Source organism: Aquarana catesbeiana, linkage group LG11, assembly GCF_042186555.1.
Source record: "Aquarana catesbeiana isolate 2022-GZ linkage group LG11, ASM4218655v1, whole genome shotgun sequence".
NCBI lineage: Eukaryota > Metazoa > Chordata > Amphibia > Anura > Ranidae > Aquarana > Aquarana catesbeiana.
In genome coordinates, this window is record NC_133334.1 from 88,306,670 (window position 1) to 88,334,454 (window position 27,785).

The window sequence follows — 27,785 nt, forward strand, 5'->3', positions numbered from 1 at the left end:
ACTTATAGTATGTTAGTGTGATACATTGGAGCAGTGCACCTTCATCACCTCCACATATACTTTTTCTCTCGGTGTTCAGGGAGTTTCAGGTACAACAGTCCTCCCATTTGATTTGCCAGAACCTCCTCTTTACCGTCCTACATCCATGAAAGGATAAATACCCAAAAATAGTGTAGCGTAACTCTCCTAAAAACACTAAATCACAACCCTTAGTGCCTTGTATCAGCAAGCTGAAAAAACATGTGCATAAACAAACACCTTAATAAAATGTGCAAAAAGAAAAACAAATAGTGTTTAGAAATTCTTTCTCTGTGTACCATACACAAATCCTCCAAAAAATATATATGATACAGTCCAACAATTGTCCAAAGATACAAAACATTGTGATGAGTCAATAAATATGGTCCTACTTCAATCAACGAAAATCACCACTGTGTTCAAACTGAAATAAGTGAATCCACCACCCATGCAGAATGGCCTCTCTTCTCACGGACATGACCCCTGCTTTACCAGTAGGTCACACCATGCAGTTATCCCTCTCAGGGGATGGTGATAGCTTCCAATCTTCTCTGCCTCCCACTCAGATAAGTGGATGAATGATTGGATGGGTCTCGGATAAAAGCAGTATACATGCAGGGAGAAAATAGCACACAACCCTAGTGTTCTCCATTTGGAACTCACATTTAATATAAAAGATAAAATATTGCACTTACAAAAAATAACAGGGGTCATGTCAGTGAGGTGAGAGGTCATTCTGCACGGGTGGTGGATTCGCTTATTTCAGTTTGGACACAGTGGTCATTTTCGTCGATTGAAGCAGGATCACATTTTTTGATTCATCACAATTCCTTCTATATTTGGACATTTGTTGGACTGTATCATATATATTTTTTGGAGAATTTGTGTATGGTACACAGAGAAAGAATTTCTAAACACTTTTTGTTTTCCCTTTTGCACATTTATTAGTGTTTTTAGGAGAGTTGAGCTACACCATTTTTGGATATTTGTCTATTAATGAGTTGTTGAATCACTTATAGGTGTAGGCTAGCAATTCATCCAGTATAAAAAGTTTTTTTTTTTTTTTTTATCATTATTACATTGCGCTGATTGATCACCCATTTGTATTTAGACATGAACAGATAACCTGCTATTACATAATGTAAGGTTTCTCTTTGTTGGAAGAGACTTGCCTCATTTTGGGATAAGGCACATCCCACCTGTCACTGCTCTGGCAAATGAGAGTACCTCACAGGCCAATAAGAACATTCTCTTTAGACACAGGGTGGCCAAAGACCCTAGAGATCAATGAAGCTGAATCATTAGCAACAAAATGAAAACAGTTACAGAGAGGGACATGGTGGAGGGTTTCCTGACGGATATAAGCTATGCAGACTAATCTGGTTAAAAAAATGCAGCCATCTTTTACTTTTACTTTTGTAAGCAGGCGCATCAGTTAGCAAAGGAAATCGTTCATTTGAGCTAGCTTGGCCCAAACTATTTAAAGTGAAATTAAACACTGAGTTAGGCTTTAAAGAGTGGACTGTGGAGTAATTTTTACCACAATTAACCCTGGCTTCGGGGTACATTGTATGGTAATGCTGTTACAAAAAAGCTCTCTATCAGTTTTTCCCAGTAATTACACTTTGACATAGAATACCTTGCAAGATGTCTATAGAGTCATCTATAGGTCTATAGGTGCTGGTATAAACCAGCACCAAAAAATAACTAGAAAAGTAAGAACTTATTATTATTTATGCTGTGTGAATGTGAACATATAGGGGTTGATTTACTAAAGGCAAATTGACTGTGCACTCTGCAAGAGCAGTTGTTCCAGAGCTTAGTAAATGAGCAGAAACCCTGCTGCCTTCCATCATCCAATCATGTGCAAGCATGTGACTGGGTGTTCTTTGCAAAGTGAAGCTTTACCTCATTTACTAGGCGCCAGAGCAAAGTGCATAGTCTAGTTGCCTTTAGTAAATCAACCACATAGAGTGTTGTTTTGCAGCTAGGCTGTAACCAGACTGAGCTGTTTTCATATTTTCTGTGCTGGGTAGGTTTCTCCTAAGCTCAGGGAAATTATTACCTCTGCCTGCTGATGTTGAGTCGTCTCCAGTTTAAAGATTTTTTTTTTTAGAAATAATACTCACCTAGGTGGATGCAGCATCACACTGATGTTGCATCTGTCTCCCGTCGGCTCTAATGCCGCGCACACATGAGCGGAATTTCTGACAGAAAGAGTCCGATGGGAGCTTTTCATTGTATATTCCGACCGTGTGTATGCCACATTGGACTTTTTCTGTCGAAAATTCAGACAGACTTAGATAGAGAACATGTTCTATATTTTTCCGACGGAACAAATTACTATCGGAAAAACCGCTCATCTGTATGCTGTTCCGACGCACCAAAAATTATGCATGTTCTGAAGCAAGTACGAGACGGAAGCTATTGGCTACTGGCTATTGAACTTCCGTTTTCTAGTCCCATCAAACGTGTTGCACGTGTTCTGGACGGTCGGAATTTGGTGTGATTGTGTGTATGCAAGACAGCTTGAGCGGAATTCCGTCGGAACTCCGTCCTAAAAACCTTCAGAGTTTATTCCAACGCCAAAACCGGTCGTGTGTACAGGGCATATGACTAAGAGCTGCTGATCGCTCAGTTCTCAGAGCTCCGTGAGCAGAGAGCTGGTGACTGTTAGTCACCAGCTCTCTACTCTGCCCCTCCCCCACACTCACTGGAGCACTGGGCTGTGGAGGGGGCAGGAACGGCTGGATCAGGCTCTCAGGCTGAGCCAGGTGGTAGTCCAGGCATCTGGGTGGATACCAACCATAGGGTCATGATCTTTCCCCAGCCTGGACCGGTTCTGTGACATCAGCGATAGCGGACTTCGGACTGCTGTCTGCTGAAAATGGGCCACTCCTGTGATTCGCAGGAGAAGTACAGCCAAATGATATTTCACTGCACTTCACCTTTAACCACTTCCTGCCCGACCTATAGCAAAATGACGGCCGGGCGGTGGTTCAGTTATTCTGACTTGACGTCATATGATGTCTTTCAGGTAAACTGCCGATGCGCGCATCGGTGATCGTTGGTGCGGGGTCTCAATCTGACACACGGCTACACCGATCTCGGTAAAGAGCCTCTGATGGAGGCTCTTTACCACGTGATCAGCCACGTCCAATCATGGCTGATCACGATGTAAACAGGAGGAGCCGTTTATCAGCTTTTCCTCACGTGTGTCTGACAGACGCGAGTAGAGGAGAGACGATCGGCGGCTCTCCTGACAGGGGGGTCTGTGCTGATTGTTTATTAGCGCAGCCCCCCCACCGATGCCCGCCCAGGACCACCAGGGATGCCGCCAGGACCACCAGGGATGGCCACCACACAGGACCACCAGGTATGCCACCCTAGACCACCAGGGATATGCCAATCAGTGCCCAGGCAGCTGCCAATCAGTGCCCATTACAAATGCTTGCCAGTGCCAGTGCAATCAGTGATGCCTATCAGTGCAATTTATCAGTGCCAGCCATTAGTGCCCATCAGTGGCGCCTATCAGTGCCCATCAGTGCCACCTATCAGTGTCACCCATAGGTACTCATCAGTGCAGCCTTTCAGTGCCCATCAGTGTCGCCTATCAGTGCCCATCAATGTCGCCCATCAGTGTCCATCAGTGCTGCATATCAGTGCCACCCATCAGTGCCACCTATCAGTGCCCATCAGCGCAGCCTATCAGTGCCCATCGTCATTGCCCATCAGTGCCATCTCATTGGTGCCACCTTATCGGTGCCGTCTAATCAGTGCCCTTAAGTGCAGCTTATCAGTGCCCATCAGTGAAGGAGAAAACTTACTTTTTTACAAAATTTTATAACAGAAACGAAGAAAAACTTTTTTTTTTTTCAAAATTTCTGGTCTTTTGTTAGCAACAAAAAAAAAACGCAGAGGTGATCAAATACCACCAAAAGAAAGCTCTATTTGTGGGAACAAATTCATATTTTGTTTGGGTACAGTGTAGCATGACCGCGCAATTGTCATTTAAAAAGTGATAGCGCTGAAAGCTGAAAATTGGCTTGGGCAAGAAAGGGGGTAAGTGCCTGGTATTGAAGTGGTTAATGTGATAAGTAATAATGTAGGAGTTATGAATATGTGTCTGTCCTAGCCAATCACTCAGGAATTTGTCCAATGATGTGATTTGAGGCAAGTTGAAATGTTTGGTGCAAACCTTTCAGAAGTGGGCTTTGCCTCAACTTGAAACCCTAGCTCATTGTTTAGGGATTTTCAGCTGCCCTGTTGGAAGGTATAGTCAGGGTGAAAAGAACAGGGGATGCTGCCTGTATGAATTTCCACCTCTAGAGAAGTCCTTTGAGTTGAACAGTATGCAGGAAAGTGTTGGGTGCCTGCTCCAATAGGGTCAAGAACTTAGAATCTACCTAGAGAAAGATCCATTGATCTTGAACAACAGACAGTGATTGCTCCTAAAGAGTCATTGAAATCTGAACTACTACTGTGCTGCATCCAGTTTTGTGTATCATTCACTGAGCAAATAAAACCATAAAATGACAAGTACCCAGCTTTCTTTCTACCCCCCAATAAGTCAATGATTTTCTCCTGAGAAGGAAATAAAAACCTGCCACACCAGAGGGGATCATTCTGAAACAACCCTACAGGAGGAATGCTACACATTGACAGATGCATTAGACCAGCAATGGACCTCCCTTTGACCTGCTTCAAGCAGGCTTTGCATTGCCACAGACTTATATACTGTAGGAATGCAAATCCCGCTTGTCACAAATGAAAGGCCATAAAATACAAGCTTTAAATTTTATGATAAATACCTAATTTTTCCATAAACCTTTACATTTATATTAGTCCACTGTGTTAAAAGTCAAAGGAAAAACAACAGATTCGGTGAGAACTTCAGTGCATTGTAGTGAGGATCAATCCCAATCTGAAAGATCCACAGGAAAACAAAAAGTATGAAGTGTTTATTAACCCACGTATATTTCAGTTTTTGGATGGTCAAAAATGGACAAATGTCACCCCTATAAAATACAGTCAGGGCATATCTGTGCTCTCAAACACTAAAAGCCTATAGACAGAGGCTGAGTACATACAGTCAAATACAAGTATGTTCTCAACCATTAAAGGTAATAGCTCTTTCTAGAAAATAGAATACAATGGGGTTGATTTACTTAGGCCCCTTTCACACATGCGGACTGTATGTCCGTATTTCATCCATCCGTTTTCGGATGAAATACGGACATACATGCATCCCTATGGGATAGCGGGTGTCAGCGGATGTACATCCGCTAACACCCGATGTTGTCCGGCTCCGCTCTCGTCCGATTCTGCGGACGGAAGAAAATCCTATTTTTCTATCCGTCTGCAGAGCGGATTGGAGGAACACGGACAGGCGGTCCGTGTTTCTCCGATCCCCCATAGGGGAGAGCGGAGATCTGACAGGGCGGTCCCTGCACAGTGTGCGGGTCCCACCCTGTCATCTGCCTGCTCAGCGGGGAAAGCGGAGCGATCCCCGCTGAGCAGCGGATAAACACGGGGCGGATCAACACGGATCCGTCCCGTGTGAAAGGGGCCTAAAACTGGAGAGTGCAAAATCTGGTGCAGCTGTGCATGGTAGCCATTCAGCTTCTAACTTCAGCTTGTTCAATTAAGCTTTGACAATAAAACCTGGAAGCTAATTGGTTTCTCTGCAGAGCTGCACTCTCTAGTTTTAGTAGATCAACCCCATGGCGTGATAAAGAATACTAATGATGGTTGTAACCACTAATCAACCCTTGGCGTGATAATGAATACTAATGATGGTTGTAACCACTAATCAACCCTTAGGGGTTGAATAGTCTAATTCTGGTCTAAACATCATATTGGAACTTCCAATTGGGGTGGAATGCAACCAGAAGTTATACAAACTTTATAAAATCTTTTACAAATTTTTATGAAAATATATCAAAAGAAGATAAACCTCTGAGGTTTACTTTTACTGACAAATATAACAATGCTATGAGTTTTTTTCCGAAGATTTAAAAAAAACAAGCGGCCTAACTTTTTTATGTTAGTTGCTTATCAGTAAGACACTCGGGTTGTTTTACTAAAGGTAAATAGGATGTTCACTTCACAAGAGATTTTATAATTTGCAAGAGAAGTTTACCTTAGTTTACCCAATCACATGCAAGGAAACTAAAACAGGATTTGAGCTTGCACGATTGGGTGATGTAAGTCAACAGAGATTCACCTCATTCACTAGTGGTAGAAAGAGTCAGTGCTAAAAGAGTCTTTAGGTAGTTTGATTGGCAGAGGTGCCCGATGTGGTTGTTCAAAGGATAGGAACGAGCTGTCTGCTTTAGTAAAATATCCAATTACTTTATTTCACCAAATAAAACGCGTTTTCTGGACTTAAATTGCAACTTCCTCAGTTCAAGGTGATAAAATTGGTGTCTAGTATCAGCTGGTAGTGAGATCCACTTGGTAAAAAATCCTTATTGGCCACTAGGTGGAATGTCTAGTATCAGTTGGTAGTGAGATTCACTTAGGAAATATTCTTTATTGGCCACTGGGTGGAATGTAGAGTTTGTGGAAGTGATGTCATCTAGGTGGATCACATGTAGCTGCATCCAGCTGATGCTAGACACAAATTTTATCACCTTGAACCGAGGAAGTAGCAATGTAAAGCCACAAAAGCCTCCAATCCAAGCCTCCAATCCCAGTTGACGCCTTCTGAGGGGATATGCGTCGGACAGGAGCTAGCGGAGTCACATTAAGGTGCATGGACCATACAACAGACGGCCAGACCAACCCGACATTGTTTGCCTACATTTAAGCGATACTCTGTAAGTGCAATTTTTTATTAAACATTTTGGTAATTAATCATAATGAACACTTACTTACTATTTTAGCTCCAATTACCTGTGAACTGGGAGCCTGTATTAACCCCAAGTACCAGTGAGTGGCTTGTAAGAAACAGAGTTCTTTTCCACCATCTCATATGTGCATTAGATCCCTTGGGGATCCATGAATCTGGTAAGCGACCATCTATTATATTCACTAGACGGTGGTAATGCACAAGCACTTTAAAATAATACGGCACAAAGACACTTCTGTGTAAAGCAAATGGTTGGACACTTTTATTGGGCACGATAATTTTGTTCATGAACTTTTTTGCCATATCATTGGATTTATTTACACTGGATTTAATGCACTAGTCACTTTATATTAATTTGTTACGTTTGTTAAGCAATGTTTTCATTGTACACTTGATTGTATTTTTATAAGATCAAAGTGGTGTATATGTAGTGTTAAAATCATATACCTAATTATTGGCTGTATCAAGGTTTATTTATGATGACTTAGCAATGTTTTAATTTGTCATAATTTATTGTACATGGTTAATCATAATCATACTAATCATACTTTAAATAATACCAGATTCTAGTATTCAATGAATTTATTGGTGCAGCAGTCCTTGCAACATAGTGGCTAAGCATAACCCTTAGGAATATATATTTGCATTCAGCAAATCAGCAGCATTGAAGCACTCTACAGCATGACTGCAAAAAAAAAGTTGTGAACATTGCCTTGAAATCAGAAAATACATATGCAAGTATGGGTTCTGTTTTTTTTTTTGTCATAAAATGCAAGTGTCTGTCAAAGACCCATGCAAGCAAAAGAAGTCTACTAATGTAAGAACATTTCTTAACAGTGGTCATGTTTTCTTGTTTAACTCTTTTCTGTTAAATAGTAATCCATAAATCACCACTGCACTGCAAATTAAAAATACTAATATTTTAAGCAGGGTTCAAGTACACTTAAAATATCTTGGTTATCTTGGTTATGGTATTGCTGCTTATCTATAGTGGAGGTGCACAACCTATAGATATATAAAAATTATTATCTGTAATCATGATTCTGCATGCCCAACTTAATTTTTGAGTTTCTCACAATTTGTACCTCTTAGAAAGCAGGAGACATCCTGCAGTTGTGGTATGTTGTCCTCACTGTACCCACAGTGGGTCTCCAGAAGATGGAAGGCATCTAGGTGCTCCTTACAAGCATGTGTTGGATATAGACTCTTGAGAGTAGAGTAGACCTCCTTCCTGTAAGATATGATAAGCTGAACTGGCCAATTCAAACATTGGTTCTTTATATTAGGGGCATGCTGTACACTGTTGGTGTACAGAGTTCATGTAGCAATGTAATTTTCTGTTCCCAACCTTTTTCTTATTGTTATGCCTCGTACACACGATCAGAAATTCCGTCAGCAAAAGTCGGATGTGAGCTCTTGGTCAGAAATTCCGACCGTGTGTATGCTCCATTGGACTTTTGTTGGCAGAATTCCAGCCAGCAAAAGATTGAGAGCAGGTTCTCTATTTTTCGGTCGGAAAAAGTTCCTATCCGAAAATGTGTTCTTCTGTATGCAATTCGGACACGCAAAAAATCACGCATGCTCGGAAACAATTCGACGCATGCTCGGAAGCATTGAACTTCATTTTCTCGGCTCGTCGTAGTGTTTTACGTCACTGCGTTCTTGATGGTCGAAAGTTCAGAACTTTTGTGTGACCGTGTGTATGCAAGGCAAGCTTGAGCAGAATTCCGTCGGAACAACCATCCAAGTTTTTTCTGACGGAATTTCTGATCGTGTGTATGGGGCATAACACTGGAACTGATCATGTGACCGTAGTAGGAAGATTCTCCCCCTGAGCACATATGAATTGATCTTGCATAAAATGTCCTATCATTTCCGTAAGCTCCCAACTCACCTTGAAAAAAGTCTGGAAAAAAAAAAAAAACATCTGGTTTGCAGTAATGATTTTCCACAATGAGAATTCTGTATGTGACTTAAATGGCACTTGGGCAAGGGGACCAATAGCCATAGTCTAAGGTGGGTAGCCTTTACTTTTTTCTCTGCGTGTGTATTTTTAGGTTCAATATATGAATTTTGCATGGTGGGTGAGTGCTAGGAAATAGTGGGGCCTTTCATTTTATTGCAAGGTCTGCTTTAAGAATTAGTTGCTGGAAGTGAGTTTTTCTTTTTCTGTGAATTTTAGTACAAATGGCTGTAGGAAGGACTGTTCAATTGTGAAGGAATGTGATGTAAATAATAATAATAGTAATCTGAAAATGTCTATTTTCTTATGTGTATACATATTTTTCTCCTTACTCATTATATAAGTATACAGATTTGCTCTGTTCCTATATTTTCTCAAGATGGCGTGTACCCCCTACCTCCCACACATCAAAAGAACGCGGAACTGGAGATAAAACCAAAGAGAGCCAAACCTCGTTATGAAAATTCTCCATCTTCTTTTATCTTCTTAACCAATGAGATGTACCTATTAGACTGACATAGCAATGACGTATTTGTGTGTATAAAACATTAACACCGCCTTGAATAAATTAGAAGTGTAACAGTAACGAAACTGAGCGTGTCTCAGTGTGTTTACTTTTATATGCATGCATATCACCACTTTCAAAATTAGAGACAGCAGCAGATAACCTTGGGCTCGATTGGAGCTCTTAATCATTTCCATAACAGATGGTGCCGAAACCCGGGACCTCAGGCTACGGTCGAAGTTATACCGCGACAAGAATTCGGGCGTTAACTGATTAATGAGAGTGGGGTTTGCGCAGCCCTAACAGTACCGGTGAGTTGATTGATATTCTTACCACTGTACGACTCTCTTATCTTTCGGTTGACGGCTGGATTCTGTCGGTATGCTGAGACTGTTTTAGAGGCAGGTATTTCCTCGCCTGAGGTTGTTTTAACGAACCTGTCAATGGGTTTCTGCTGGCTGTATTTGTTCACTGTCTGCCATTCTTTGGGCTACGAAACTCAGCAGTCTAAAAGTGCTACATGAGTGAATGTGTGTTCTCATCTCCAGACGAGCTGTCGGCCTCTGGCATGAGATAGTTTCCATGTGGCAGTCGTTTATAGACGGGCGTACTCTGGGTTCGAGGAACCTTTGAGGGTTATCTCAGCTGCTGGCTTTGCAGTCTGAAAGTGTTACAGAAGTCTCACCCCAAGAAGAGTTGTCGGCCTCTTGGTGTAGAGCTGTAGAAAAAACGTCTATAAACGGGTTTATTTTGACAGGGTGGTCTGCCCTTGTGGTTATCTTAGCCTGCTGAGGCTTTACGGTTCAGAGAGTGGCAGGTGTAATGTCCTGTCCTGAGTGTATCTGTGGTCTATTGTTTGCTATACATGAGAGGGGGTGGGGACTGGTGAAAGTCAGAGAAGGAGGCTACCCGAAGGATCTGTTGGGTCGCGGGCCGTAGCTCCTCACTACCCCTGATGTGTTTGTTCTTGTTCTGAGATTAACTGTACATTAGTCTTATGAGCTCCCACCGAAGGAATTTGCTGATAAGAACGCTGAGAAAAATATTAACCCCTTGGTTGTACGAGAGAAAAAAGAAAGTGATTTTTCTCTTTTAAAAAAGGAAAAGAAAGTGATATTGCAAAGAAGATGTTGAAATAGTTAACAAAGTTGAAAGAAATGGCAAAAGTTATGTTGCTGAAGAGACAGGGAGAAAAATCCTGTGTGATAAAGAAAATTGGATAAAGGAAGTTAAGAAAGATGGCGATTGTATTAATATGTGTGTCACAGAGCTGATGATATGTTGGAACTTTAAACAAAGGAGGGGAGGGACAGCACTGCCCTCCGTCTAACAACCACTCCTTTCTCACCACCCAAGCACAACCCACTGTGACAACTCAGCCCGGCGGCCATCTTAGTGCACCCATGCCTTCACTTTCTACCCAGTCCAGTGCACTTCCTGCCGGCGGCCATCTTGGTACACCCAGTAAGCTTAAACAGCCTGTACCCAGCCCTCCCTGTTTTAAACCAAGATGGTTCATACCACACACCTGTCTTCCCCAATACGGGAGCATCACATTCCCAGGCCGGATATGTTAATGCTGAAGAAGCATCTGAGTGGGAAGCCCGACAGCAGGCAGCAAGGCCACCCACTGATTTAACCCCCAATCCGGCTCCAGACTCTCAGTTCCGAGAGGATCTCAAACACATGCTGGCAACCGTAAAGAACAGTGCCTCTTGTCAGCCCCTGCCCCAACAACAGTCTCGGTTACCAGAAGGGGCACCAGTGATGTATGTCGCTTTTACTCTATCACAAACAGCGGCCTTAGTGACAAGTCTGCCTGACCCAGAGAAGCAGCCAATTCCCTTCTACCACAGGATAGTGCAGATACAAGAAACTTACTCAGCTGCCTGGAGAGACTTGATCAGCCTATGCCAAATCAAAGCAGGATATGTCTTTTGGCCAGTCATGCAGATGGCCTTCAATGATGCCTGCCTGATAAGTGCCACTTCCTACACCTCAGGCGTGGAGTTCTGTGCACAACTCCACGACTGGGCAAAGGAGAAGTTGACGGATCAGAAGACCACAATCCAAGATATTACCCAAGATAAAGGGGAGTCTGTGAAGAAGTATCATGCTAGACTCATAAAGGCACACACACACATGTTATCAACTGCTTTTGTTTCAGGGCTCAGAGAGGATATCAGAAAAGGCCTGATGGTGGCCCGCCCTGAATACTATTCAATGAAAATGTCTGATTTATTGTTGGTGGCCAGAGGTATAGAAAATCAAAAAGGTAAAAAACCAACGCCCCTCATGGTAACCCATGATGAAGATCCCGCCTACACTCGTCCACCACCACTGCCCAATACCAGGGTAAGGATCACCTGTTACAACTGTGGGAAACGGGGTCACATAAGGAAAGAATGCAGAGCCCCAAGATGTCCCAGACGAAAAACCTACCACTTTCCTCATTGACAGGGGTGCAGCCAAAAGTGTGTTGAGAGCGGTGAACCTGCCTAATAATTCTTTCCTTTCCACTTCCTGAATTGCTTGCCAGATTTGTGGTGTCCTCTACATGTCCCTTGAATCTACTAGGAGCTGATGTGTTGTGTTGCTTTGTGTTCTCTGCCTCTCCTGATGACACTTAATGAAGAAAAAAACTTCAAGTTCAATACTGCAGGAAGTACTTGACAGAATCCCTGCGTGCCTATGGTCCACAGGACCGGGAGACAACGGTAACTTAAAGGTGCCACCAGTTTCAGTCAAGCTAAAAGAGGGCGCTTCATTGCCCCGGAAACCACAATAACCCCAAGAAGAGAATCCTAAAAAGAGAACCAGGTACCTACTGTGGATGCCTTTGACTGCAAAATACCTCACAGAGGTGGACCTTACAAACGTTTTCTTCAGTGTCCACCCTCACCCCTTCTGCTGGTACCTTTTCGCATTCATCCACGGAAAGAAACGGCAACATACCTAAACAGTTGTGCCACAAGGGGCACAGAACTTTCCAAGCCAGTTTGCAAAAGCTATGGCTATCATCCTTAACATATGACAAGAGGAACACCCGGAAGTGATTCTCTTCCAACATGTTGATAACCTTCTCCTTTGTGCAGCGGACTTACCCCCTGTTGAAGTCACCTCAGAAAGCCTGTTGTGCTATCTTGCCAACCAGGGCTGCAGAGCCTCAAAGCCCAAATTGCAGTGGTGCTCAACACCTGTCATTTTCCTTGGACTAATTTCCTAGTGCAGAGCATGGATTCCAGAAGCCTTCCTACTGATGCTCTGCAATCAGACCCTTCCAGATGTCTCCTGAAGAAATATCTAAAGTTTGAAACCCTTGAGTGCGCCACCCCCGGTGCTAGGGCTCCCAGCCTACGACAAAACGCTCAAGCTCTTTGTATCCGAACGTCTGGGACATGCTGCAGGTGTACTCACCCAATCACACGGCATCAGCCTACGCCCCATAGGATATTATTCCTGTCGGCTGGATGCGGTAGCAAGAGGAGGCCTATTGTGTCTGCGAGCTGGATTTGCTACACAAGACTTGCTTGACAAAACTTTGAACTTGGTCCTCGGACACTGCCTCGTTCTGCTTGTTCCCTATGACGTTGTTGCCATATTCAACCAAGATCCAGCCGAAACACTTGTCCACTACCAGACACTTGAGACTCCTGTGTTCCCTCCTACTGGACAGCATTACTCTATTAAGTTGTCAAACACTGAACCCTACCACCCTTCTTCCACTTCTCGAGGGGGGAAAGGAGGAGGAGGAGTAGAGTCTTGACTTGTTACCCCCGTGACCGCACAGGACACGCGGTCACCACTGAAAACACTGTTCTACAAGCTGAAGCCTTACCACCGGTGATGTCTACACAGGATGCAGAGCTGTAAGCACTTACTACAGCACGTAAATGGGCAGAGGGAAAAAGAGCCAACATTCATATGGACTCAAGATATGCTTTCAGCATTGCCCATGATTATGGTGTTATCTAAGACAGAGGATTCCTGATGGCTGCAGGAACACCTGTAAAAACTTGATTGATGACTTGCTTCTCACAACCCAAGTGACTATTATGAGTAAAAGCACACGACAAACTGAACTCAAAGGAAGCTTAAGGCAATCATCTAGCCAATTCAGCTGCCAAAAAGACAGCTGGTGGTCCACGGGAAGTGGACAGCAGGGTGGTAGAAGAAGGCCACCCCGTGCTTACCTTACAGACTTTCCCAGTGGACAGAGTTTATCTAAAAGAACTACAGGAAACAGCAAGTCCGGATAAGAAGGAAAGCTGGAAACGGAGAGGAACAACTCTCAGAAATGGACTATTCGAGTGCAACAAGAAGCCTTGTCTACCCAGGAGTATGTACCCAACCGTGGTGCAATGGGCACATGGAGCTGCCCACTTGACAAAGACTTTTATGAACTCTCTTATCAACAAGTGTTGCACCAAGAGTTACTCCACTGACCGACAGCTTCTGCAGATCATACATTATCTGCACTAAATGTAACCCAGGCTGCACAGAAGAAGCACAGAAGAAGCACCTGGCAAAACCCCTATACCCCATTCCAGAGGATGCAAATTGATCATTCTCAAGTGCCAAGAAGTGGCAGATTCGAATACGCCCTAGTGGAAGTGGTCATGACTGCCAGGACCACAGCTAAGAAATTACTGAGTGAGATAGTATGTAGATTTGGGGTCCCAGAGGTAAATCAGGGACCAGCCCTAACAACAACCCTTACAAAAGAGATTTGGGCAGCACTGGGGGTTCAGTTGGCACTACACATCCCATACCACCCTCAAAGTAGCGGGAAGGTAGAAAGGATGAATGGGACACTAAAAACAGGATGTTAAAGATGGCCCAAGAGACTAACTAACTTGAGTTGGCCAGACAGTTAGCCCATTGCCCTGTTCAGTGTCAGACACACCCCCAGGGGAAACATGCCCTATCCCCTTATGAAATTTTGTTTGGTTCAGCTCCCAGACTTGGTTGTTACTTTCCATAACAGTTACAGTCTGATGTGTTGACTAATTATGTAACCACATTATCACGAGAATTAACCTGAATGCATGTCCAGGTGTTTTCTTCCATTCCAGATCCTGAATTAGATACAGGAACACACCAACTACTGTCTGGAGATCCTTGAGCCAAGTTATGATGGTCCATTCCAAGTTTTGCTGACCACAGCCACCTCAGTCAAGTTGGCCAGGAAGAACACCTGAATGCACGCTTATCACTGCAGGAGAGCGTGTTTTCGGGTGCTGCATATCCTTTTTCTGTTTGATCTAGGGGGGAGGGGCCCAGGAGGTGGCCATCACAAAAATGATAACATAATTACGTTTTGGTGTAACTCTTCAGGTACACATGTGACCACCTTTACCTTAGATTACTGTGACATAGTACCTTGTCCGTTTGACCCTTCATGGTGATGCCATTGGTACAGTGATATCCCTGACGGTAAGGACATATATGTATGCCACACAGACAGTTACTGGGGACAGAGTTGTGGTTTCTGTGGGGGCCAGTGGGTTGGAACACAGGGCCAGACTGGGCGACCACAGAGTGCATTAGACAAAAAAGATGAAAATAGAAAGCCCCCATATCCTAACCAAAGATACCCCTGATACATGCACTGACCCAGCACACAGTCAGAGGAGGAAGCGAGCAGCTCTCTCCGGAAGCTTTGATTCTCATGTATACATACATGTCATAGGGGTTACAAGGGGGGTCCCTGATGAGTTTAAAGCCAGGGATCAGGTAAAAGCTGGTTTTGAGTCTTTGATCCCCATAACAACTGTCAGCAAGAATGTAGATTGAATTAACTACATGTCATGGTTATGCAATAGAGTTTGTCGATCAGCATACCTGTCTCCATGTGTTCATCTCTAGAGACCAGCTGACCCTCACCTGACTGCTTTTGTAAACTCCCCTCTAAGCATGGCCCCACCCCAGGCCATATCAGGGAACCCTATATTAACCTGTGCACTGCAAGTCAGCAGTGCTGATCAACCACTGTGTTTTAGCCTCTATGTGTACTTGCTGTGTTTCCTACATCTGATTCCTGTTACCGACTTTGGCCTGTTCCTGACCATCCCTGTTTGCCTGTGACCCTGATGTTCCAGCCAGCTCCCTCCTTCCTCTTCTCCTGTAGTCTACCGTGAGCGTGAGCTGTGAGACCCTGGGGGCCGCGACCTGGAGCCAGACTGCAGCGCAGTCCATCCTCACCACTAGAGGCTCTGGTGAACACCTGCTGGCTCTTAGACTCCGCGCCCTGGGGAATCTATGCTCTAGCTCCCAGTGGGATCTGTGTCAGTGGTCCAGTAGACCTGCTTCCTGAACCTCCCAAGGTACAATCCGCAGCAGTCACCCGTAGGGTCCACTACCTTGTAGTGCACTCCTGATCCCAACGGTGTGCATCTGTCACCCAGCCTCTAGGTGACCTGACACTATACATATTATAACCAACAGAGATTTGTAAATTACTCTAAAGATGCCCTCCAGGGAATTTCTGATCAGTTAGCCCCCACTTCCTACATGACATTCCAGGACCGGATGGCCTTAGACATGGTGTTATCTGGGAAAGGAGGTGTTTTGTAAAATCATAGGAAAAAACGGGAACCTGTTGTACATACATTCCTGATAATATTGGCCCAAATGGTAAGGTTACTTATGCGAAAAAAGAAATTAGAAGATCTGTCACTAGAGTTGAAGAAGAACTCAGGTATCACAGACCCATGGGATCAATATTTTAGCTGGATGAGTGGGTGGCAGAAGGTGTTCGCCCAGATACGGGTAACGGTATTAATAATCCTGGATCTTTTAGCCCTGATTATATGCTGTATTCTACCTTTTGTAAAAAAGTTAATGAGCAAGGCTGTAGACAATAGCACACCTACATTTCTCCACCAAGAAGAAGAGGACCTCCTTATGATGGAAGATGACAAACCCTTCACTCCCCTACAGTCACTCCCTGTCCATAATCTCACAATCCTATAGGATTATAGGGATAGATAGCGCCTGACTGCACCTCTCCAGCTGTATCGAGGAGGGAAGTGAACAGTTACTGCCCAATTCTATATACAGTCTAAAAGAGTTGCTGAGGAGAAGGGCCAGGCCAAAAAGTAGGACCTTTAGTATTAGGGACAGAAAAGAGAAAATAGTCATTTTAGGGGGGATTGTGAAGGAATGTGATGTAAATAATAATAATAGTAATCTGAAAATGTCTATTTTCTTATGTGTATACATATTTTTCTCCTTACTCATTATATAAGTATACAGATTTGCTCTGTTCCTATATTTTCTCAAGATGGCGTGTACCCCCTACCTCCCACACATCAAAAGAACGCGGAACTGGAGATAAAACCAAAGAGAGCCAAACCTCGTTATGAAAATTCACCATCTTCTTTTATCTTCTTAACCAATGAGATGTACCTATTAGACTGACATAGCAATGACGTATTTGTGTGTATAAAACATTAACACCGCCTTGAATAAATTAGAAGTGTAACAGTAACGAAACTGAGCGTGTCTCAGTGTGTTTACTTTTATATGCATGCATATCACCACTTTCAAAATTAGAGACAGCAGCAGATAACCTTGGGCTCGATTGGAGCTCTTAATCATTTCCATAACACAATGACATATGCTAAAATCCTTGCAATGTATGTAATGAACTTCTTTATAAACAAAAGTGGAGTTACATGGTCCCTGTTGCAAGCTTAGTGGACAGTTATGATTCTGTATTCAGGGGTATTATCTCTCATTTAATAGAACTACACTATACAGCCAAAAGCTTGTGAACATCCGACCATCACACTTATATGAGCTTGTTGGACATTCCATTCCAAAACCATGGCCATTAATATTGAGAATCCTCCATTCCGCTGGGAAGTACTTTCAAAAAATATGGAGAGTGTCTGTGGGAATTTGTGCCCATTCAGTCAAAAGAGCTTTTGCGATGGCTGGCAACCAGCTTTCCAATTAATTCCAAAGGTTTTCAGCAGGGTTAAGGGCTCTATGAAGGCCATTTGAGTATCTACAGACTAAAATCATCAAAACAATTATTTATTTATTTATATTTGTTCCCAGGGGCTTATTTATGCTGAAACAGAAAAGGACCTTCCCCACAGTGTTGCTACATGGTTGGATGCAGACATTTGTATGATGTAGTAATAACAGTACTGGAAACACCTGAACCAAAGAATTTGGAAGACTGTTGATATATTTTTTGCTATATACTATAGTTAGTGATGCAAACAATATTATTAGAAGTTGAGGCGCTAGTGATGTCCAGTAAAACATATAAAATTAAAGGAATTGCAAATATAAATACACATAGTATAGCAAGCTAGAAAGTCCATATGTGATGAATCCCAACACCAAAATGTGTCCCGGTCGCCACGGCTTCTTTGAGCTTCCACCTAGCTTCCTGGTACTCCTCATTTCCGGCCCTGACCCTGCCTCCCGGCTTCTGGATTCAGTGTGCACCATCCAGAGCGCCCTCCAGCACGCCAGGTTCCAGCCACCCTGATCAGCCAGCTTGACCAAGGTCGTTCAGAGGCGCAATCTACAATATACCTCCTGGATCACAGCAAGTCTGATATCCGAAATACAGCCACTAAGTGCACCTTAGAGAGCGGTGTCTCTCCACCTCTATTTTTCTCCCTGTACATTGAGCCATTGGGTCTGACAATTAGGATCGGAGCTTGTAACACACTTGCTGACATTAATCCCTTGTCATCTGGAAGTCATGGTGATATCGTATATATAATTATTTTCGGATTACTTCAACCATAATAATGAGTTGTGCTTATGAAGTCTAATAATTTTATCATCTCATTTTTTCATTGACAGTTTTTTTTTAATTTCAAATCTCAGCATGCATCCAATAAGTGAACTTTATTGATTATACCATCAGCAATAGTTTTTTACTACTGGTCCCGTTGAGCGCTGCATTTTTGTTTATTTTTGTTGTCTACTTTTCTTCCAGAAGTTTGCAGCTGCACTGGTGTCCAGCTATTCCTTGTATAATTGTTATGACATGACAAAAGTTTCTAATGATTGCCAGTTTTAGGCCCCTTTCACACGATCGAACAGTTCAGGTCCGCCTGTCAGTTTTGACGGCGGACCTGAACGGGCACTCCATGTTAGCCTATGGAGCGCCGGATGTCAGCGGAGACATGTCCGCTGACATCCGACCCGGTCCGATCCGCTAAAAGCAGACGGATGGCCCTACGTCCAGGTCCGTCGCTGGCGGATTGGATCGGGTGAGATCTGATGAAAACAGATATTCTGTCCATTTTCATCTGATCCCTCCATAGGCGGCAGCGGTGTCTGACAAGCCCCTCCCCGCTCAGTGAGCAGAGAGGGACCTGTCATCCGCCGGCTCAGCAGAGATCAACGGACTGATCTCCCGCTGAGCCGGCGGACAGAGGCGGACTCCGTGGAAGCGGAGTCTGCCTCGTGTGAAAGGGGCCTTAGCACTTTAGAACTCTTTTTGTTTTCTGTAATAAAAAAAAATAAAATAATAAAAATGCTATAAATCTATCCCCTATTTTGTAGACGCTATAACTTTTGCGCAAACCAATTAATATACGCTTATTGCGATTTTTTTTTTTTTTTACCAAAAATATGTAGAAGAATATATATCGGTCTAAACTGAGGAAGAAATTTGTTTTTTTATAGCATTTTTTTCTTTGGGATATTTATTATAGCAATAAAAATATTGCTTTTTTTTTTTTTAATTGTCGCTCTTATTTTGTTTATAGCGCAATAAATAAAAACTGCAGAGGTGATCAAATACCACCAAAAGAAACCTCTATTTGTGGGAAAAAAAGGTTGGCAATTTTGTTTGGGTACAAGGTGGCCTGACCGTGCAATTGTCAGTTAAAGCGACGCAGTGCCGTATCGCAAAAAATGCTCTGGTCAGGAAGGGGGTAAATCCTTCCGGTGCTGAAGTGGTTAAAGTGGGCTTATGCACACCCTGTCACTTTAATAGGTACACCTTGCTAGTACCAGGTTGGACCCCCTTTTGCCTTCAGAATTACCCTAATTCTTTGTGGCATAGATTCAACAAGATGTTGGAAACATTTCTCAGAGATTTTGGTCGATATTGACATGACAGTGTCACATAGTTGCTACAAATTTGTTGGCTGCACATCCATGATGCAAATCTCCTGTTCCACCACATCCCAAAGGTGCTCTATTAGATTGAGTTCTGGTGACTGCGGAGGCCATTGGAGTACAATGACCTCATTGTCATGTTCAAGAAACCAGTCGTGAGATGATTTGAGCTTTGTAAAATGGTAGATTATCCTGCTGGAAGTAGCCATCAGAAGATGGTTACACTGTAGTCATAAAGGAATGGACATGGTCAGCAACAATACTCAGGCCGTGGTATTTAAATGATGCTCAATTGGTAGTAAGGGTCCCAAAGTGTGCCAAGAAAATATCCTCCACACCATTACACACCACCACCAGCCTGAACCGTCAATACAAGACAGGATGGATCCATGCTTTCATGTTTACACAAAATTCTGACCCACCATCTGAATGTCGCATGTTGGTTGTGTGTGAAAATCCCAGCATTTTTGAACTACTCGGATCAGCCCGTCTGGCACCAACAATTATGCCACGTCCAAAGTCACTTAAATCCCCTTTCTTCCCCATTCTGATGCTTGGTTTGAACTTCAGCAAGTCGTCTTCACCAATTGAACAGATGTACCAAATAAAGTGTCCGTTGGGTGTATGCATCCATACCAATGAAGTAGATTTAAAAACAAACCCTTATTAGAAACCTGTTACCATTTATAAAAATGTTAAACTAATTCAACAAGGTGCCTGTTATTACTTTTTAGCCAGAAAACCATTTTTGTGTGCCTCTCTGATCCTAAATTCATACTGTTACTAAATATACCCATATTCATAATATGATAGCTTCCTAGACTGACAACTGATATTGTTTCATTGTTATAAACTTTCTGATAAACTGTCAGCCAAGCCATATCTATCACTATTTCATAACAGCCAGGGCCGGCCCTACCATGGGACCCGGTGGAACCACTGGTCCCGGGTGGCAGGTTTTAAGGGGGGGGCACACTGACGCCCAAGAAGACAGTGATCCCGCCTGATGGTTCCACTCCACCCGCCTGCCCTGCTCCTTATGCCACTGTGTGGATGGCCCGGCGTCGCTGCTATTTGGGGTAATGGCAGAGCCCTCGCTGCCATACCTGCACAGCTGGCCGCCCGCTCATCCCCTCCACAGCTCCCCCCATTGCTGCTGACATGTCAGGACAAGAGAAAGTCAGCTGATGGCCAACAGTGTAAAGGGGGAGGAGCTTACTTCTGAAAAGAAGACCCCATGTTTAAAGAGGGATCGCTGGAGGCATGGCTGAAGCTGAGAGAAAGTAAGTGCCAGCGCTACTAATCCCATCTCCACCACCCCTGTCTGTGTCTAACCCCCCCGCCACCCCTGCCTGTGTCTAACCCCCACCATCCCTGGCTGTGTCTAACCCCCTGCCACCCCTGCCTGTGTCTAACCCCCCTACCACCCCTGCCTATGTCTAACGCCCCCTACCTGTGTCTAACCCCCCCTACCACCCCTGCCTGTGTCTAACCCCCCCACCTGTGTCTAACCCCCCTACCACCCCTGCCTGTGTATAACCCCCCCGCCACGCCTGCCTGTATCTAACCCCCCTACCAGTGTCTAAACCCCCTACCACCCCTGCCTGTGTCTAACCCCCTACCACCCCTGCCTGTGTCTAACCCCCTACCACCCCTACCTGTGTCTAAACCCCCCACCACCACCCCTGCCTGTGTCTAAACCCCCCCAGCCAACCACAACCCCCCCACCACTGCCGCCACTGCCTCTGTCTGAAATCCACCACCACTGTTGCATGTAAATCTGACTTCCTGATAAATTAAATTTTTGTTTTAATTGTCATGATATAAAATAATGTGGGGGCCTTTTGGTGGGCATGATTTTTTTTGGGGGGGGGGGGGAGAGCAGCATTTCATTCCTGGCCCCAGGCAGCACAATGTCTTGGGCCAGCCCTGATAACAGCCAATACGAGAGTTCCTACATAATGTAAGAATTCCTGTTTTTGGCCAACACAGTAGCGGAACTACCAGGGTTGCAGCAGTCGCACTTGTGATGGGCCCGGCATTCTGGCACTGCGAGAGGGGCCCCAAGATGGCAAGAAGGACAGCATGGACGGTGAGTGAAGAGCCCACCCCCGGGCGCTCTTAATCTGTGAGGTGAGGAGGAGGGAAGCGAGGGACGCACACAGAGCTTCTGCATCTTCTCCTGCCTGACAGCAGAGATTGTTATTCTCAGTCGTTTGCACGATGTGCCGATTCCCCAACACTGCGCAGTTCCAGTCACTCCAACTTTGCCTTATCTCTCTTTCTTCCTGCAACTAATAATCACTCCCCTCCAGCCCTCAGCATGTTCTCTTTGTGTCACTTCACCTTCTTCTTTGGTCCTATTTGATTTGCTCATCTTCTCCAGCAGTCTGCATCTCTCTCTACCTGGTCTGGACAATCATGCAGTAAGTTAGCAGCAATCCTCTTGAACTTTTTTTCCTGTTACCTTTGTCCCTTCTCTTCTATCTGCTGAACCCCCCATAAATCTGCACTACACACATCCCTGCAGCAGCCCCCCCCCTTTCCCCCCTCAAGTCTGGACATTCCACACTCCCATATATCTGACACTCTTTCCATCCCAGTTTACTCCTCTAACTGTACTGTCCCTATACTGTAGCCTTAGCACGTTCTCTGCACTCCTTCATGAACACATATTCTTACTACAAAGACCCCCGCCTATTCACTATTTTCTTATCGCTAAGGCCCCTTTTCCACGGGACGGGCTCTGCGAGAAGTCCACCTGCTCAACGGGTGATCTCTCTGCTGATCTTGCCTGAGCAGGCAGATGGCTGGTCCGTGTCCTATCCGCTTATGCAGAGCGGCCACAGACACAGACCGTCTGTCTGTTTACACCCGACTGCCATGTAATCCCATCCACCAGACGAATGGGGAACTGATCCCCATCCGTCTGTTTTTAGCAGTTCAAATTGGATGTGGGCAGATGTAAACAGGCACATGTCAGTTTACACCCGCCACTTCATAAGAGGAGAATGGAGGGTCCAGTTGGGTCTGCCTGAAAAACTGACAGTTTGACCCAATCAGTCCACTCATGTGAAAGGGGCCTAATAGTGTACTCACATCAGTGTGCTGCAGTTTGGGCGCAATGTGATTGTATGAAAAGTTTACATGCGTTTTCACGAAGATACATCAAATTTCTACATGCTGCATATTTGCTGTGCTTTCAGAAAACTCACTGCCTATTAGAATTCAATGGGAGCGCAGCAAAGCACACATACAATCCCGTTGCGGCCAAACTGCAGCACACGGATGTGAGCCCACTATAAGGCTAGGTTCACACCTTTCCATGTCAGGAATGTGCACAAAATTGTGGCTTTCCTGACACACACAGAAACACACTGGCCTTTAGTAGACACACAGCAGTGCCATTAATTGTTAATGGCACCCCAACACATCTGCTAACCCATGCATTTTTACACGCACCAAACTACATGGAGCCACATGGTGTCTGTCTCAAAAGTGAGCTATCAGGGGTCTGTTTAAAAAATGTAAAAAAATAAGGGCTTGCTTTGGTCTCTGAAGAGCAATCCACATTCAGATCGCTCTTCATAGATCATTTGACAGGCAGTAAGGAAGTGTTGTACTGCCACTGCACTGCCTGCTTTAACCCTTTCAATTCTGCACTAGCATGCCCTAACCATGTGCATTGCACGCAGTTGCAGGGCGCTTGCAGAGCAGCACCATTCACTTGAATGGGTCAAGTTCAGCAGGGAGTAAAATTCAGACTTCATGCCACAGGGGTCAGTGGGAAGTGCCCTAGGCCCGGAGGGAAGGGCCCCTGGACCGATGGAAAGGGGGGGGGGGGCAGGGGGGCCCCTCATGGTTTCTTGCACCAGGGCCCTGAAGGTTCTAGTTATGCCTCTGGGCCAACATTTGTCCATCAAAGACATCTTGAGATTGTTGGAATATACTTGATAATCTAGTTATTTTTTGAGGTCAAAGGGCTCAACCTCAGAGCTAATCCGTGCCAACCCATCATCCCATAATCCAATAATAGTGGGATGGCAAAGTGGAGGTTTTAGTTACAATGTATCCAGAGATCAAAGAGGTACACAGAATAGGCTCACAGGTAAACCAGGTACTGATTTTAGGCAGAACATTTAGTTTTAAAAGCTTTCAGATTTCACTGAAATTCACCTAATCATTGAAAATAAAACACAAAATTTACTGGTCAAAATAAAGTGAACAGCTCTATACTGTATTTGTTCTTCCAGGAACAAGGCAACACAATACAGGAAAATAAGAATGTATAGTACCTTAACACTCTTAGATAAAGGTAAAACACATACTGTATATACATAATAAATAAATAATGCAGTGATGTTTCTTTCTATTAATTTGACTTTACTGGTTCAACGTCAGACGTTTACCTTGCAATTTGTATGACTAGCCAGATGTCTGATCAACCAAGAATTATGGTAACAGATTATTTATATCCTTTTAACTTAATTCATATTTTCATATTCAATTGTTATGAATTGAGCTAATACTTATTCTGCACATAGAAAAACACAATGTGAAACGATGGTTGTTTATCTTACCAAGTCGCTATTTCCTCTGGCAAGTACTCTACCCTGGGTATTAGATCACCACTGTAAAAGAGAAATATAATGGATAGTGTATGATGTGAAAATCAGCACGGATTTTGTTATGTTTTTGGTGCATATGATTGTATTATGCATGCCTCAACATTCAACAGAAGCCAGCTACAACAATGTCTAATTGCTTCCACTGTGCATCCACTGGTCATTCACACTGAAATTATGACAGCTACAGTATTCCTGTTTCAATGGAACCCTTATCACATCACAGGACAGACTTCATTTAAAGGTTCAGTTCATCCAAACCTGAAATTTTGGTATTTGATGAATGATGGAGAGTAACCACCTGACCGCCTGTTTTTTTTTTCATTCCAAATATTTGCTACAGTGTGTATATAGGAAGTAATTTGTGTAGGTTTTCCTTTAAAGTGTAAGTTCACCTTTACAGAAAAATCTGTAAGGTGAACTTACACAGGACCCCCTCCTAAGCCCCCCCCCCCCCCCCCCATCCCAATTAGAATGCTCCTAAATGTACTTCCTGATGGATAAGCTCCGGGGATGAGGAGGGGGTCCTGTGTAAGTTCACCTTGTGCAGCATACACACAAGCGGACTTTTCAACCGGACTGGTCCGACGGTCTATCCGACGGACTTTCGGCGGACTTCCGATGGACTTTCCAATCAAACGGACTTGCCTACACACGATCACACCAAAGTCTGACCAGACTAAAATAAGGAAGTTGATAGCTAGTAGCCAATAGCTGCCCTAGCGTCAGTTTTCGTCCTTCGGACTAGCATACAGATGAGCGGACTTTTCGATAGGAACTGGGTCCGGCGGAGTTCCAGCGTAAAGATTTGAAACATGTTCCAAATCTAAAGTCCGTCAGATTTTCGAACAAAAAAGTCCGCTGCAGGTCCGATGAAGCCCACACACAGTCAAATTGTCCGTCGGACCAGTCCGGTCGAAAAGTCCGCTCGTGTGTACGCGGCATTACAGATTTTTTTCTAAAGGTGAACTTAGCCTTTAAAGGAAATATATAATGATATTTCAAGATTTTTTTTTATATTGAAGACTGATAAAATATCAACTTTTTTCCTTTGTTAATTAAGTAAATATGCAATATTGTATGCAAATAGAGTATGGTATATCAGGAACTAAAAAATAATAAAAACAAAGGGACTACATTTAAATGGGTACCCTACAGTCACTTGCCCACTCATTACTAGTATAAGACTGATGTGAATATATATGTAAAGCTCTGCGTAAATTGACGGCACTATATAAGTACCTGAAATAAATAAATAAAAAATAAATAAAGAAGAGGGATTCCATGGTGAACCTTACAGCATACACAAAAAATGTCAGACAAAGAAACAATCTGACAAAAAGGACCATACAATTGAGCCTTTGGGACTTGAATAAACCAAAATGAATTACTACTCAAAATCCAAAATAATATGAAAAAAACTTTATTAGTACACAAAATAATAACAAAAAAATAAATAAATATAACCGCCTTCCGCCACCATAAAAAGACAATGTTGCCTTAGTACAAAATAGTACGTATACAGCCTTGCAAAAGTATTCACCCCCTTGGCATTTTTCGTGTTTTGTTGCCTCACAACCTGGAATTAATATGGATTGTTTGGGGATCTGCATCATTTAATTTACAGAACATGCCCACAACTTTGAAGATGTTTTTTTTATTATTATTATTCTGACGCAAACAACAAATAGGACAAAATAACAGCAAAAGTCAATGTGCATAACTAGTCACCACCCTAATGTTAATACTTTGTAGAGCTACCTTTTGTGGCTTTCACAGCTTCAAGTCGCTTTGGATAAGTCTCTATGAGCTTGCCACATCTTACCACTGGGATTTTTGCCCATTCCTCCTAGCAAAATTGCTCCAGCTCCTTCAACTTGGATGGTTTGTAAACAGCAATCTTTAAGTCTGACCACAGATTTTCTATAGGATTGAGGTCTGGGCTTTGACTAGGCCATTCCAACACATTTACATGTTTCCCATTAAACCACTCAATTGTCGCTTTAGCCGTGTGTTTGGAGTCATTGTCCTGCTGGAAGGTGAACCTCCGTCCTAGCCTTAAATCACACACAGAGTGCTACAGGTTTTGTTCAAGAATATCCCTGTATTTAGCACCATCCATCTTTCCCTCAACTCTGACCAGCTTCCCAGTTCCGACTGCTGAAAAACATCCCCACAGCATGATGCTGCCGCTACCTTGTTTCACGGTGGGGATGGTGTTCTTTGGGTGATGTGATGTGTTGGGTTTGCGCCAGACATAGCGTTTTCTTTGATGGCCAAAAAGTTCAATTTTAGTCTCATCAGACCAGAGCACCTTCCTCCATACATTTTGGGAGTCTCCCACATGCCTTTTGGCAAACTCAAAACATGACATTTTGTTTTTTGCTGAAAGCAATGTCTTTCTTCTGGCCACTCTGCCATAAAGCCCAACTCTATTGAGCGTACGGCTTATTGTAGTCCTATGTCGACTCCAGTCTCTGCGGTGGAACTCTGCAGCTCCTCCAGGGTTACCTTAGGTCTCTGTGCTCCCTCTCTGATTAATGCCCTCCTTGCCCGGTCCATGAGTTTTGGTGTGCAGCCTTCTCTTGGCAGGTTTGCTGTTGTGCCACGTTCTTTCCATTTGGTTATGATAGATCTGACGGTGCTCCTAGGGATCATCAAAGATTTGGATTTTTTTTATAACCTAACCCTGACTTGTACTTTTCAACAACATTGTCCCTTACTTGTTTGGAGAGTTCCTTGGTCTTCATGGCAGTGTTTGTTTAGTGGTGCCTCTTGCTGAGGTGTTGCCGCCTCTGGGGCCTTTCAAAAAGGTGTGTATATGTAATGACAGATCATGTGACACTTAGATTGCCCACAGATGGACATCATTTCACTAATTATGTGACTTCTGAAGGTAATTGGTTGCACCAGAACTTTTTATGGGCTTCATAACATTGCGAACGATATGCGCCGTTCGCGCCAAATTCGTGTGGTGCATCACGGCCCATAATTCACTGCGGCATCACAGTGCATTGCTGGCTGATGATTGGCCAAGCATGCACTATGACCCGCATGCTTGGCCAATCACAGGGCCGTCTGAACAGAGAGCCGTAATTGGCCAAAGCCAAGGAGGCTTTGGCCAATTATGGCTCAGGGGATTTCGTACACGCCCCACACTATATAAGGCCACCTGCACGGCGGCCCTGTGTAGTGTGTGTTCCGGCGTTGAAAGAGATAGACAGAGAAACAGTGTCATTTGATTTAAGTTAGATAGATTAGGCAGGACAGTCAGTGAGTTAGCTGCACTTACAGTGTATTGTGTATATATATATATATATATATATATATATATATATATATATATGCATCCCAGGTGTTGTGTGTATATATATATATATATATATATATATATATATATATATACACTATATTCAGTTTAGCTAGATCCGTTCCTGTTATCTTCCTACTGACAGGCAGGCTTGTCTTGTTACAGTATTTACAGCTACCTGAAGAAAATTGCTGGTGTTCTTTTGATCCTATTAGTACCGCAGTCAGGCAGCTAGATTATTTACAGTTAGTGTAGTGCTTCCTCCTCACAGTGTTCAGTTAAAGCTACAAGTTAGTTTAGTGTGACCTCTGCACAGTGTTCAGCTAAAACTACAAGTTAGTATAGTGCGTCCTCCTCACAGTGTTCGGCTAAAGCTACAAGTTAGTTTAGTGTGACCTCTGCACAGTGTT

General features: G+C 43.6%; 1 protein-coding gene across 2 annotated transcripts in view; it reads right to left on the minus strand.

The window, feature by feature from the left end:
* TH (tyrosine hydroxylase) overlaps window positions 1-27,785 on the minus strand; it is a 159,117-nt gene that overhangs the window by 37,578 nt on the left and 93,754 nt on the right. For both annotated transcript variants that reach the window (XM_073604708.1, XM_073604707.1), the window contains exons 6-7: window positions 24,021-24,071; window positions 7,957-8,102 (exon numbers count right to left, since the gene is read on the minus strand). In XM_073604708.1, the coding sequence (XP_073460809.1) occupies window positions 7,957-8,102; window positions 24,021-24,071 (197 nt within the window). The remainder of the gene's footprint in view (window positions 1-7,956; window positions 8,103-24,020; window positions 24,072-27,785) is intronic.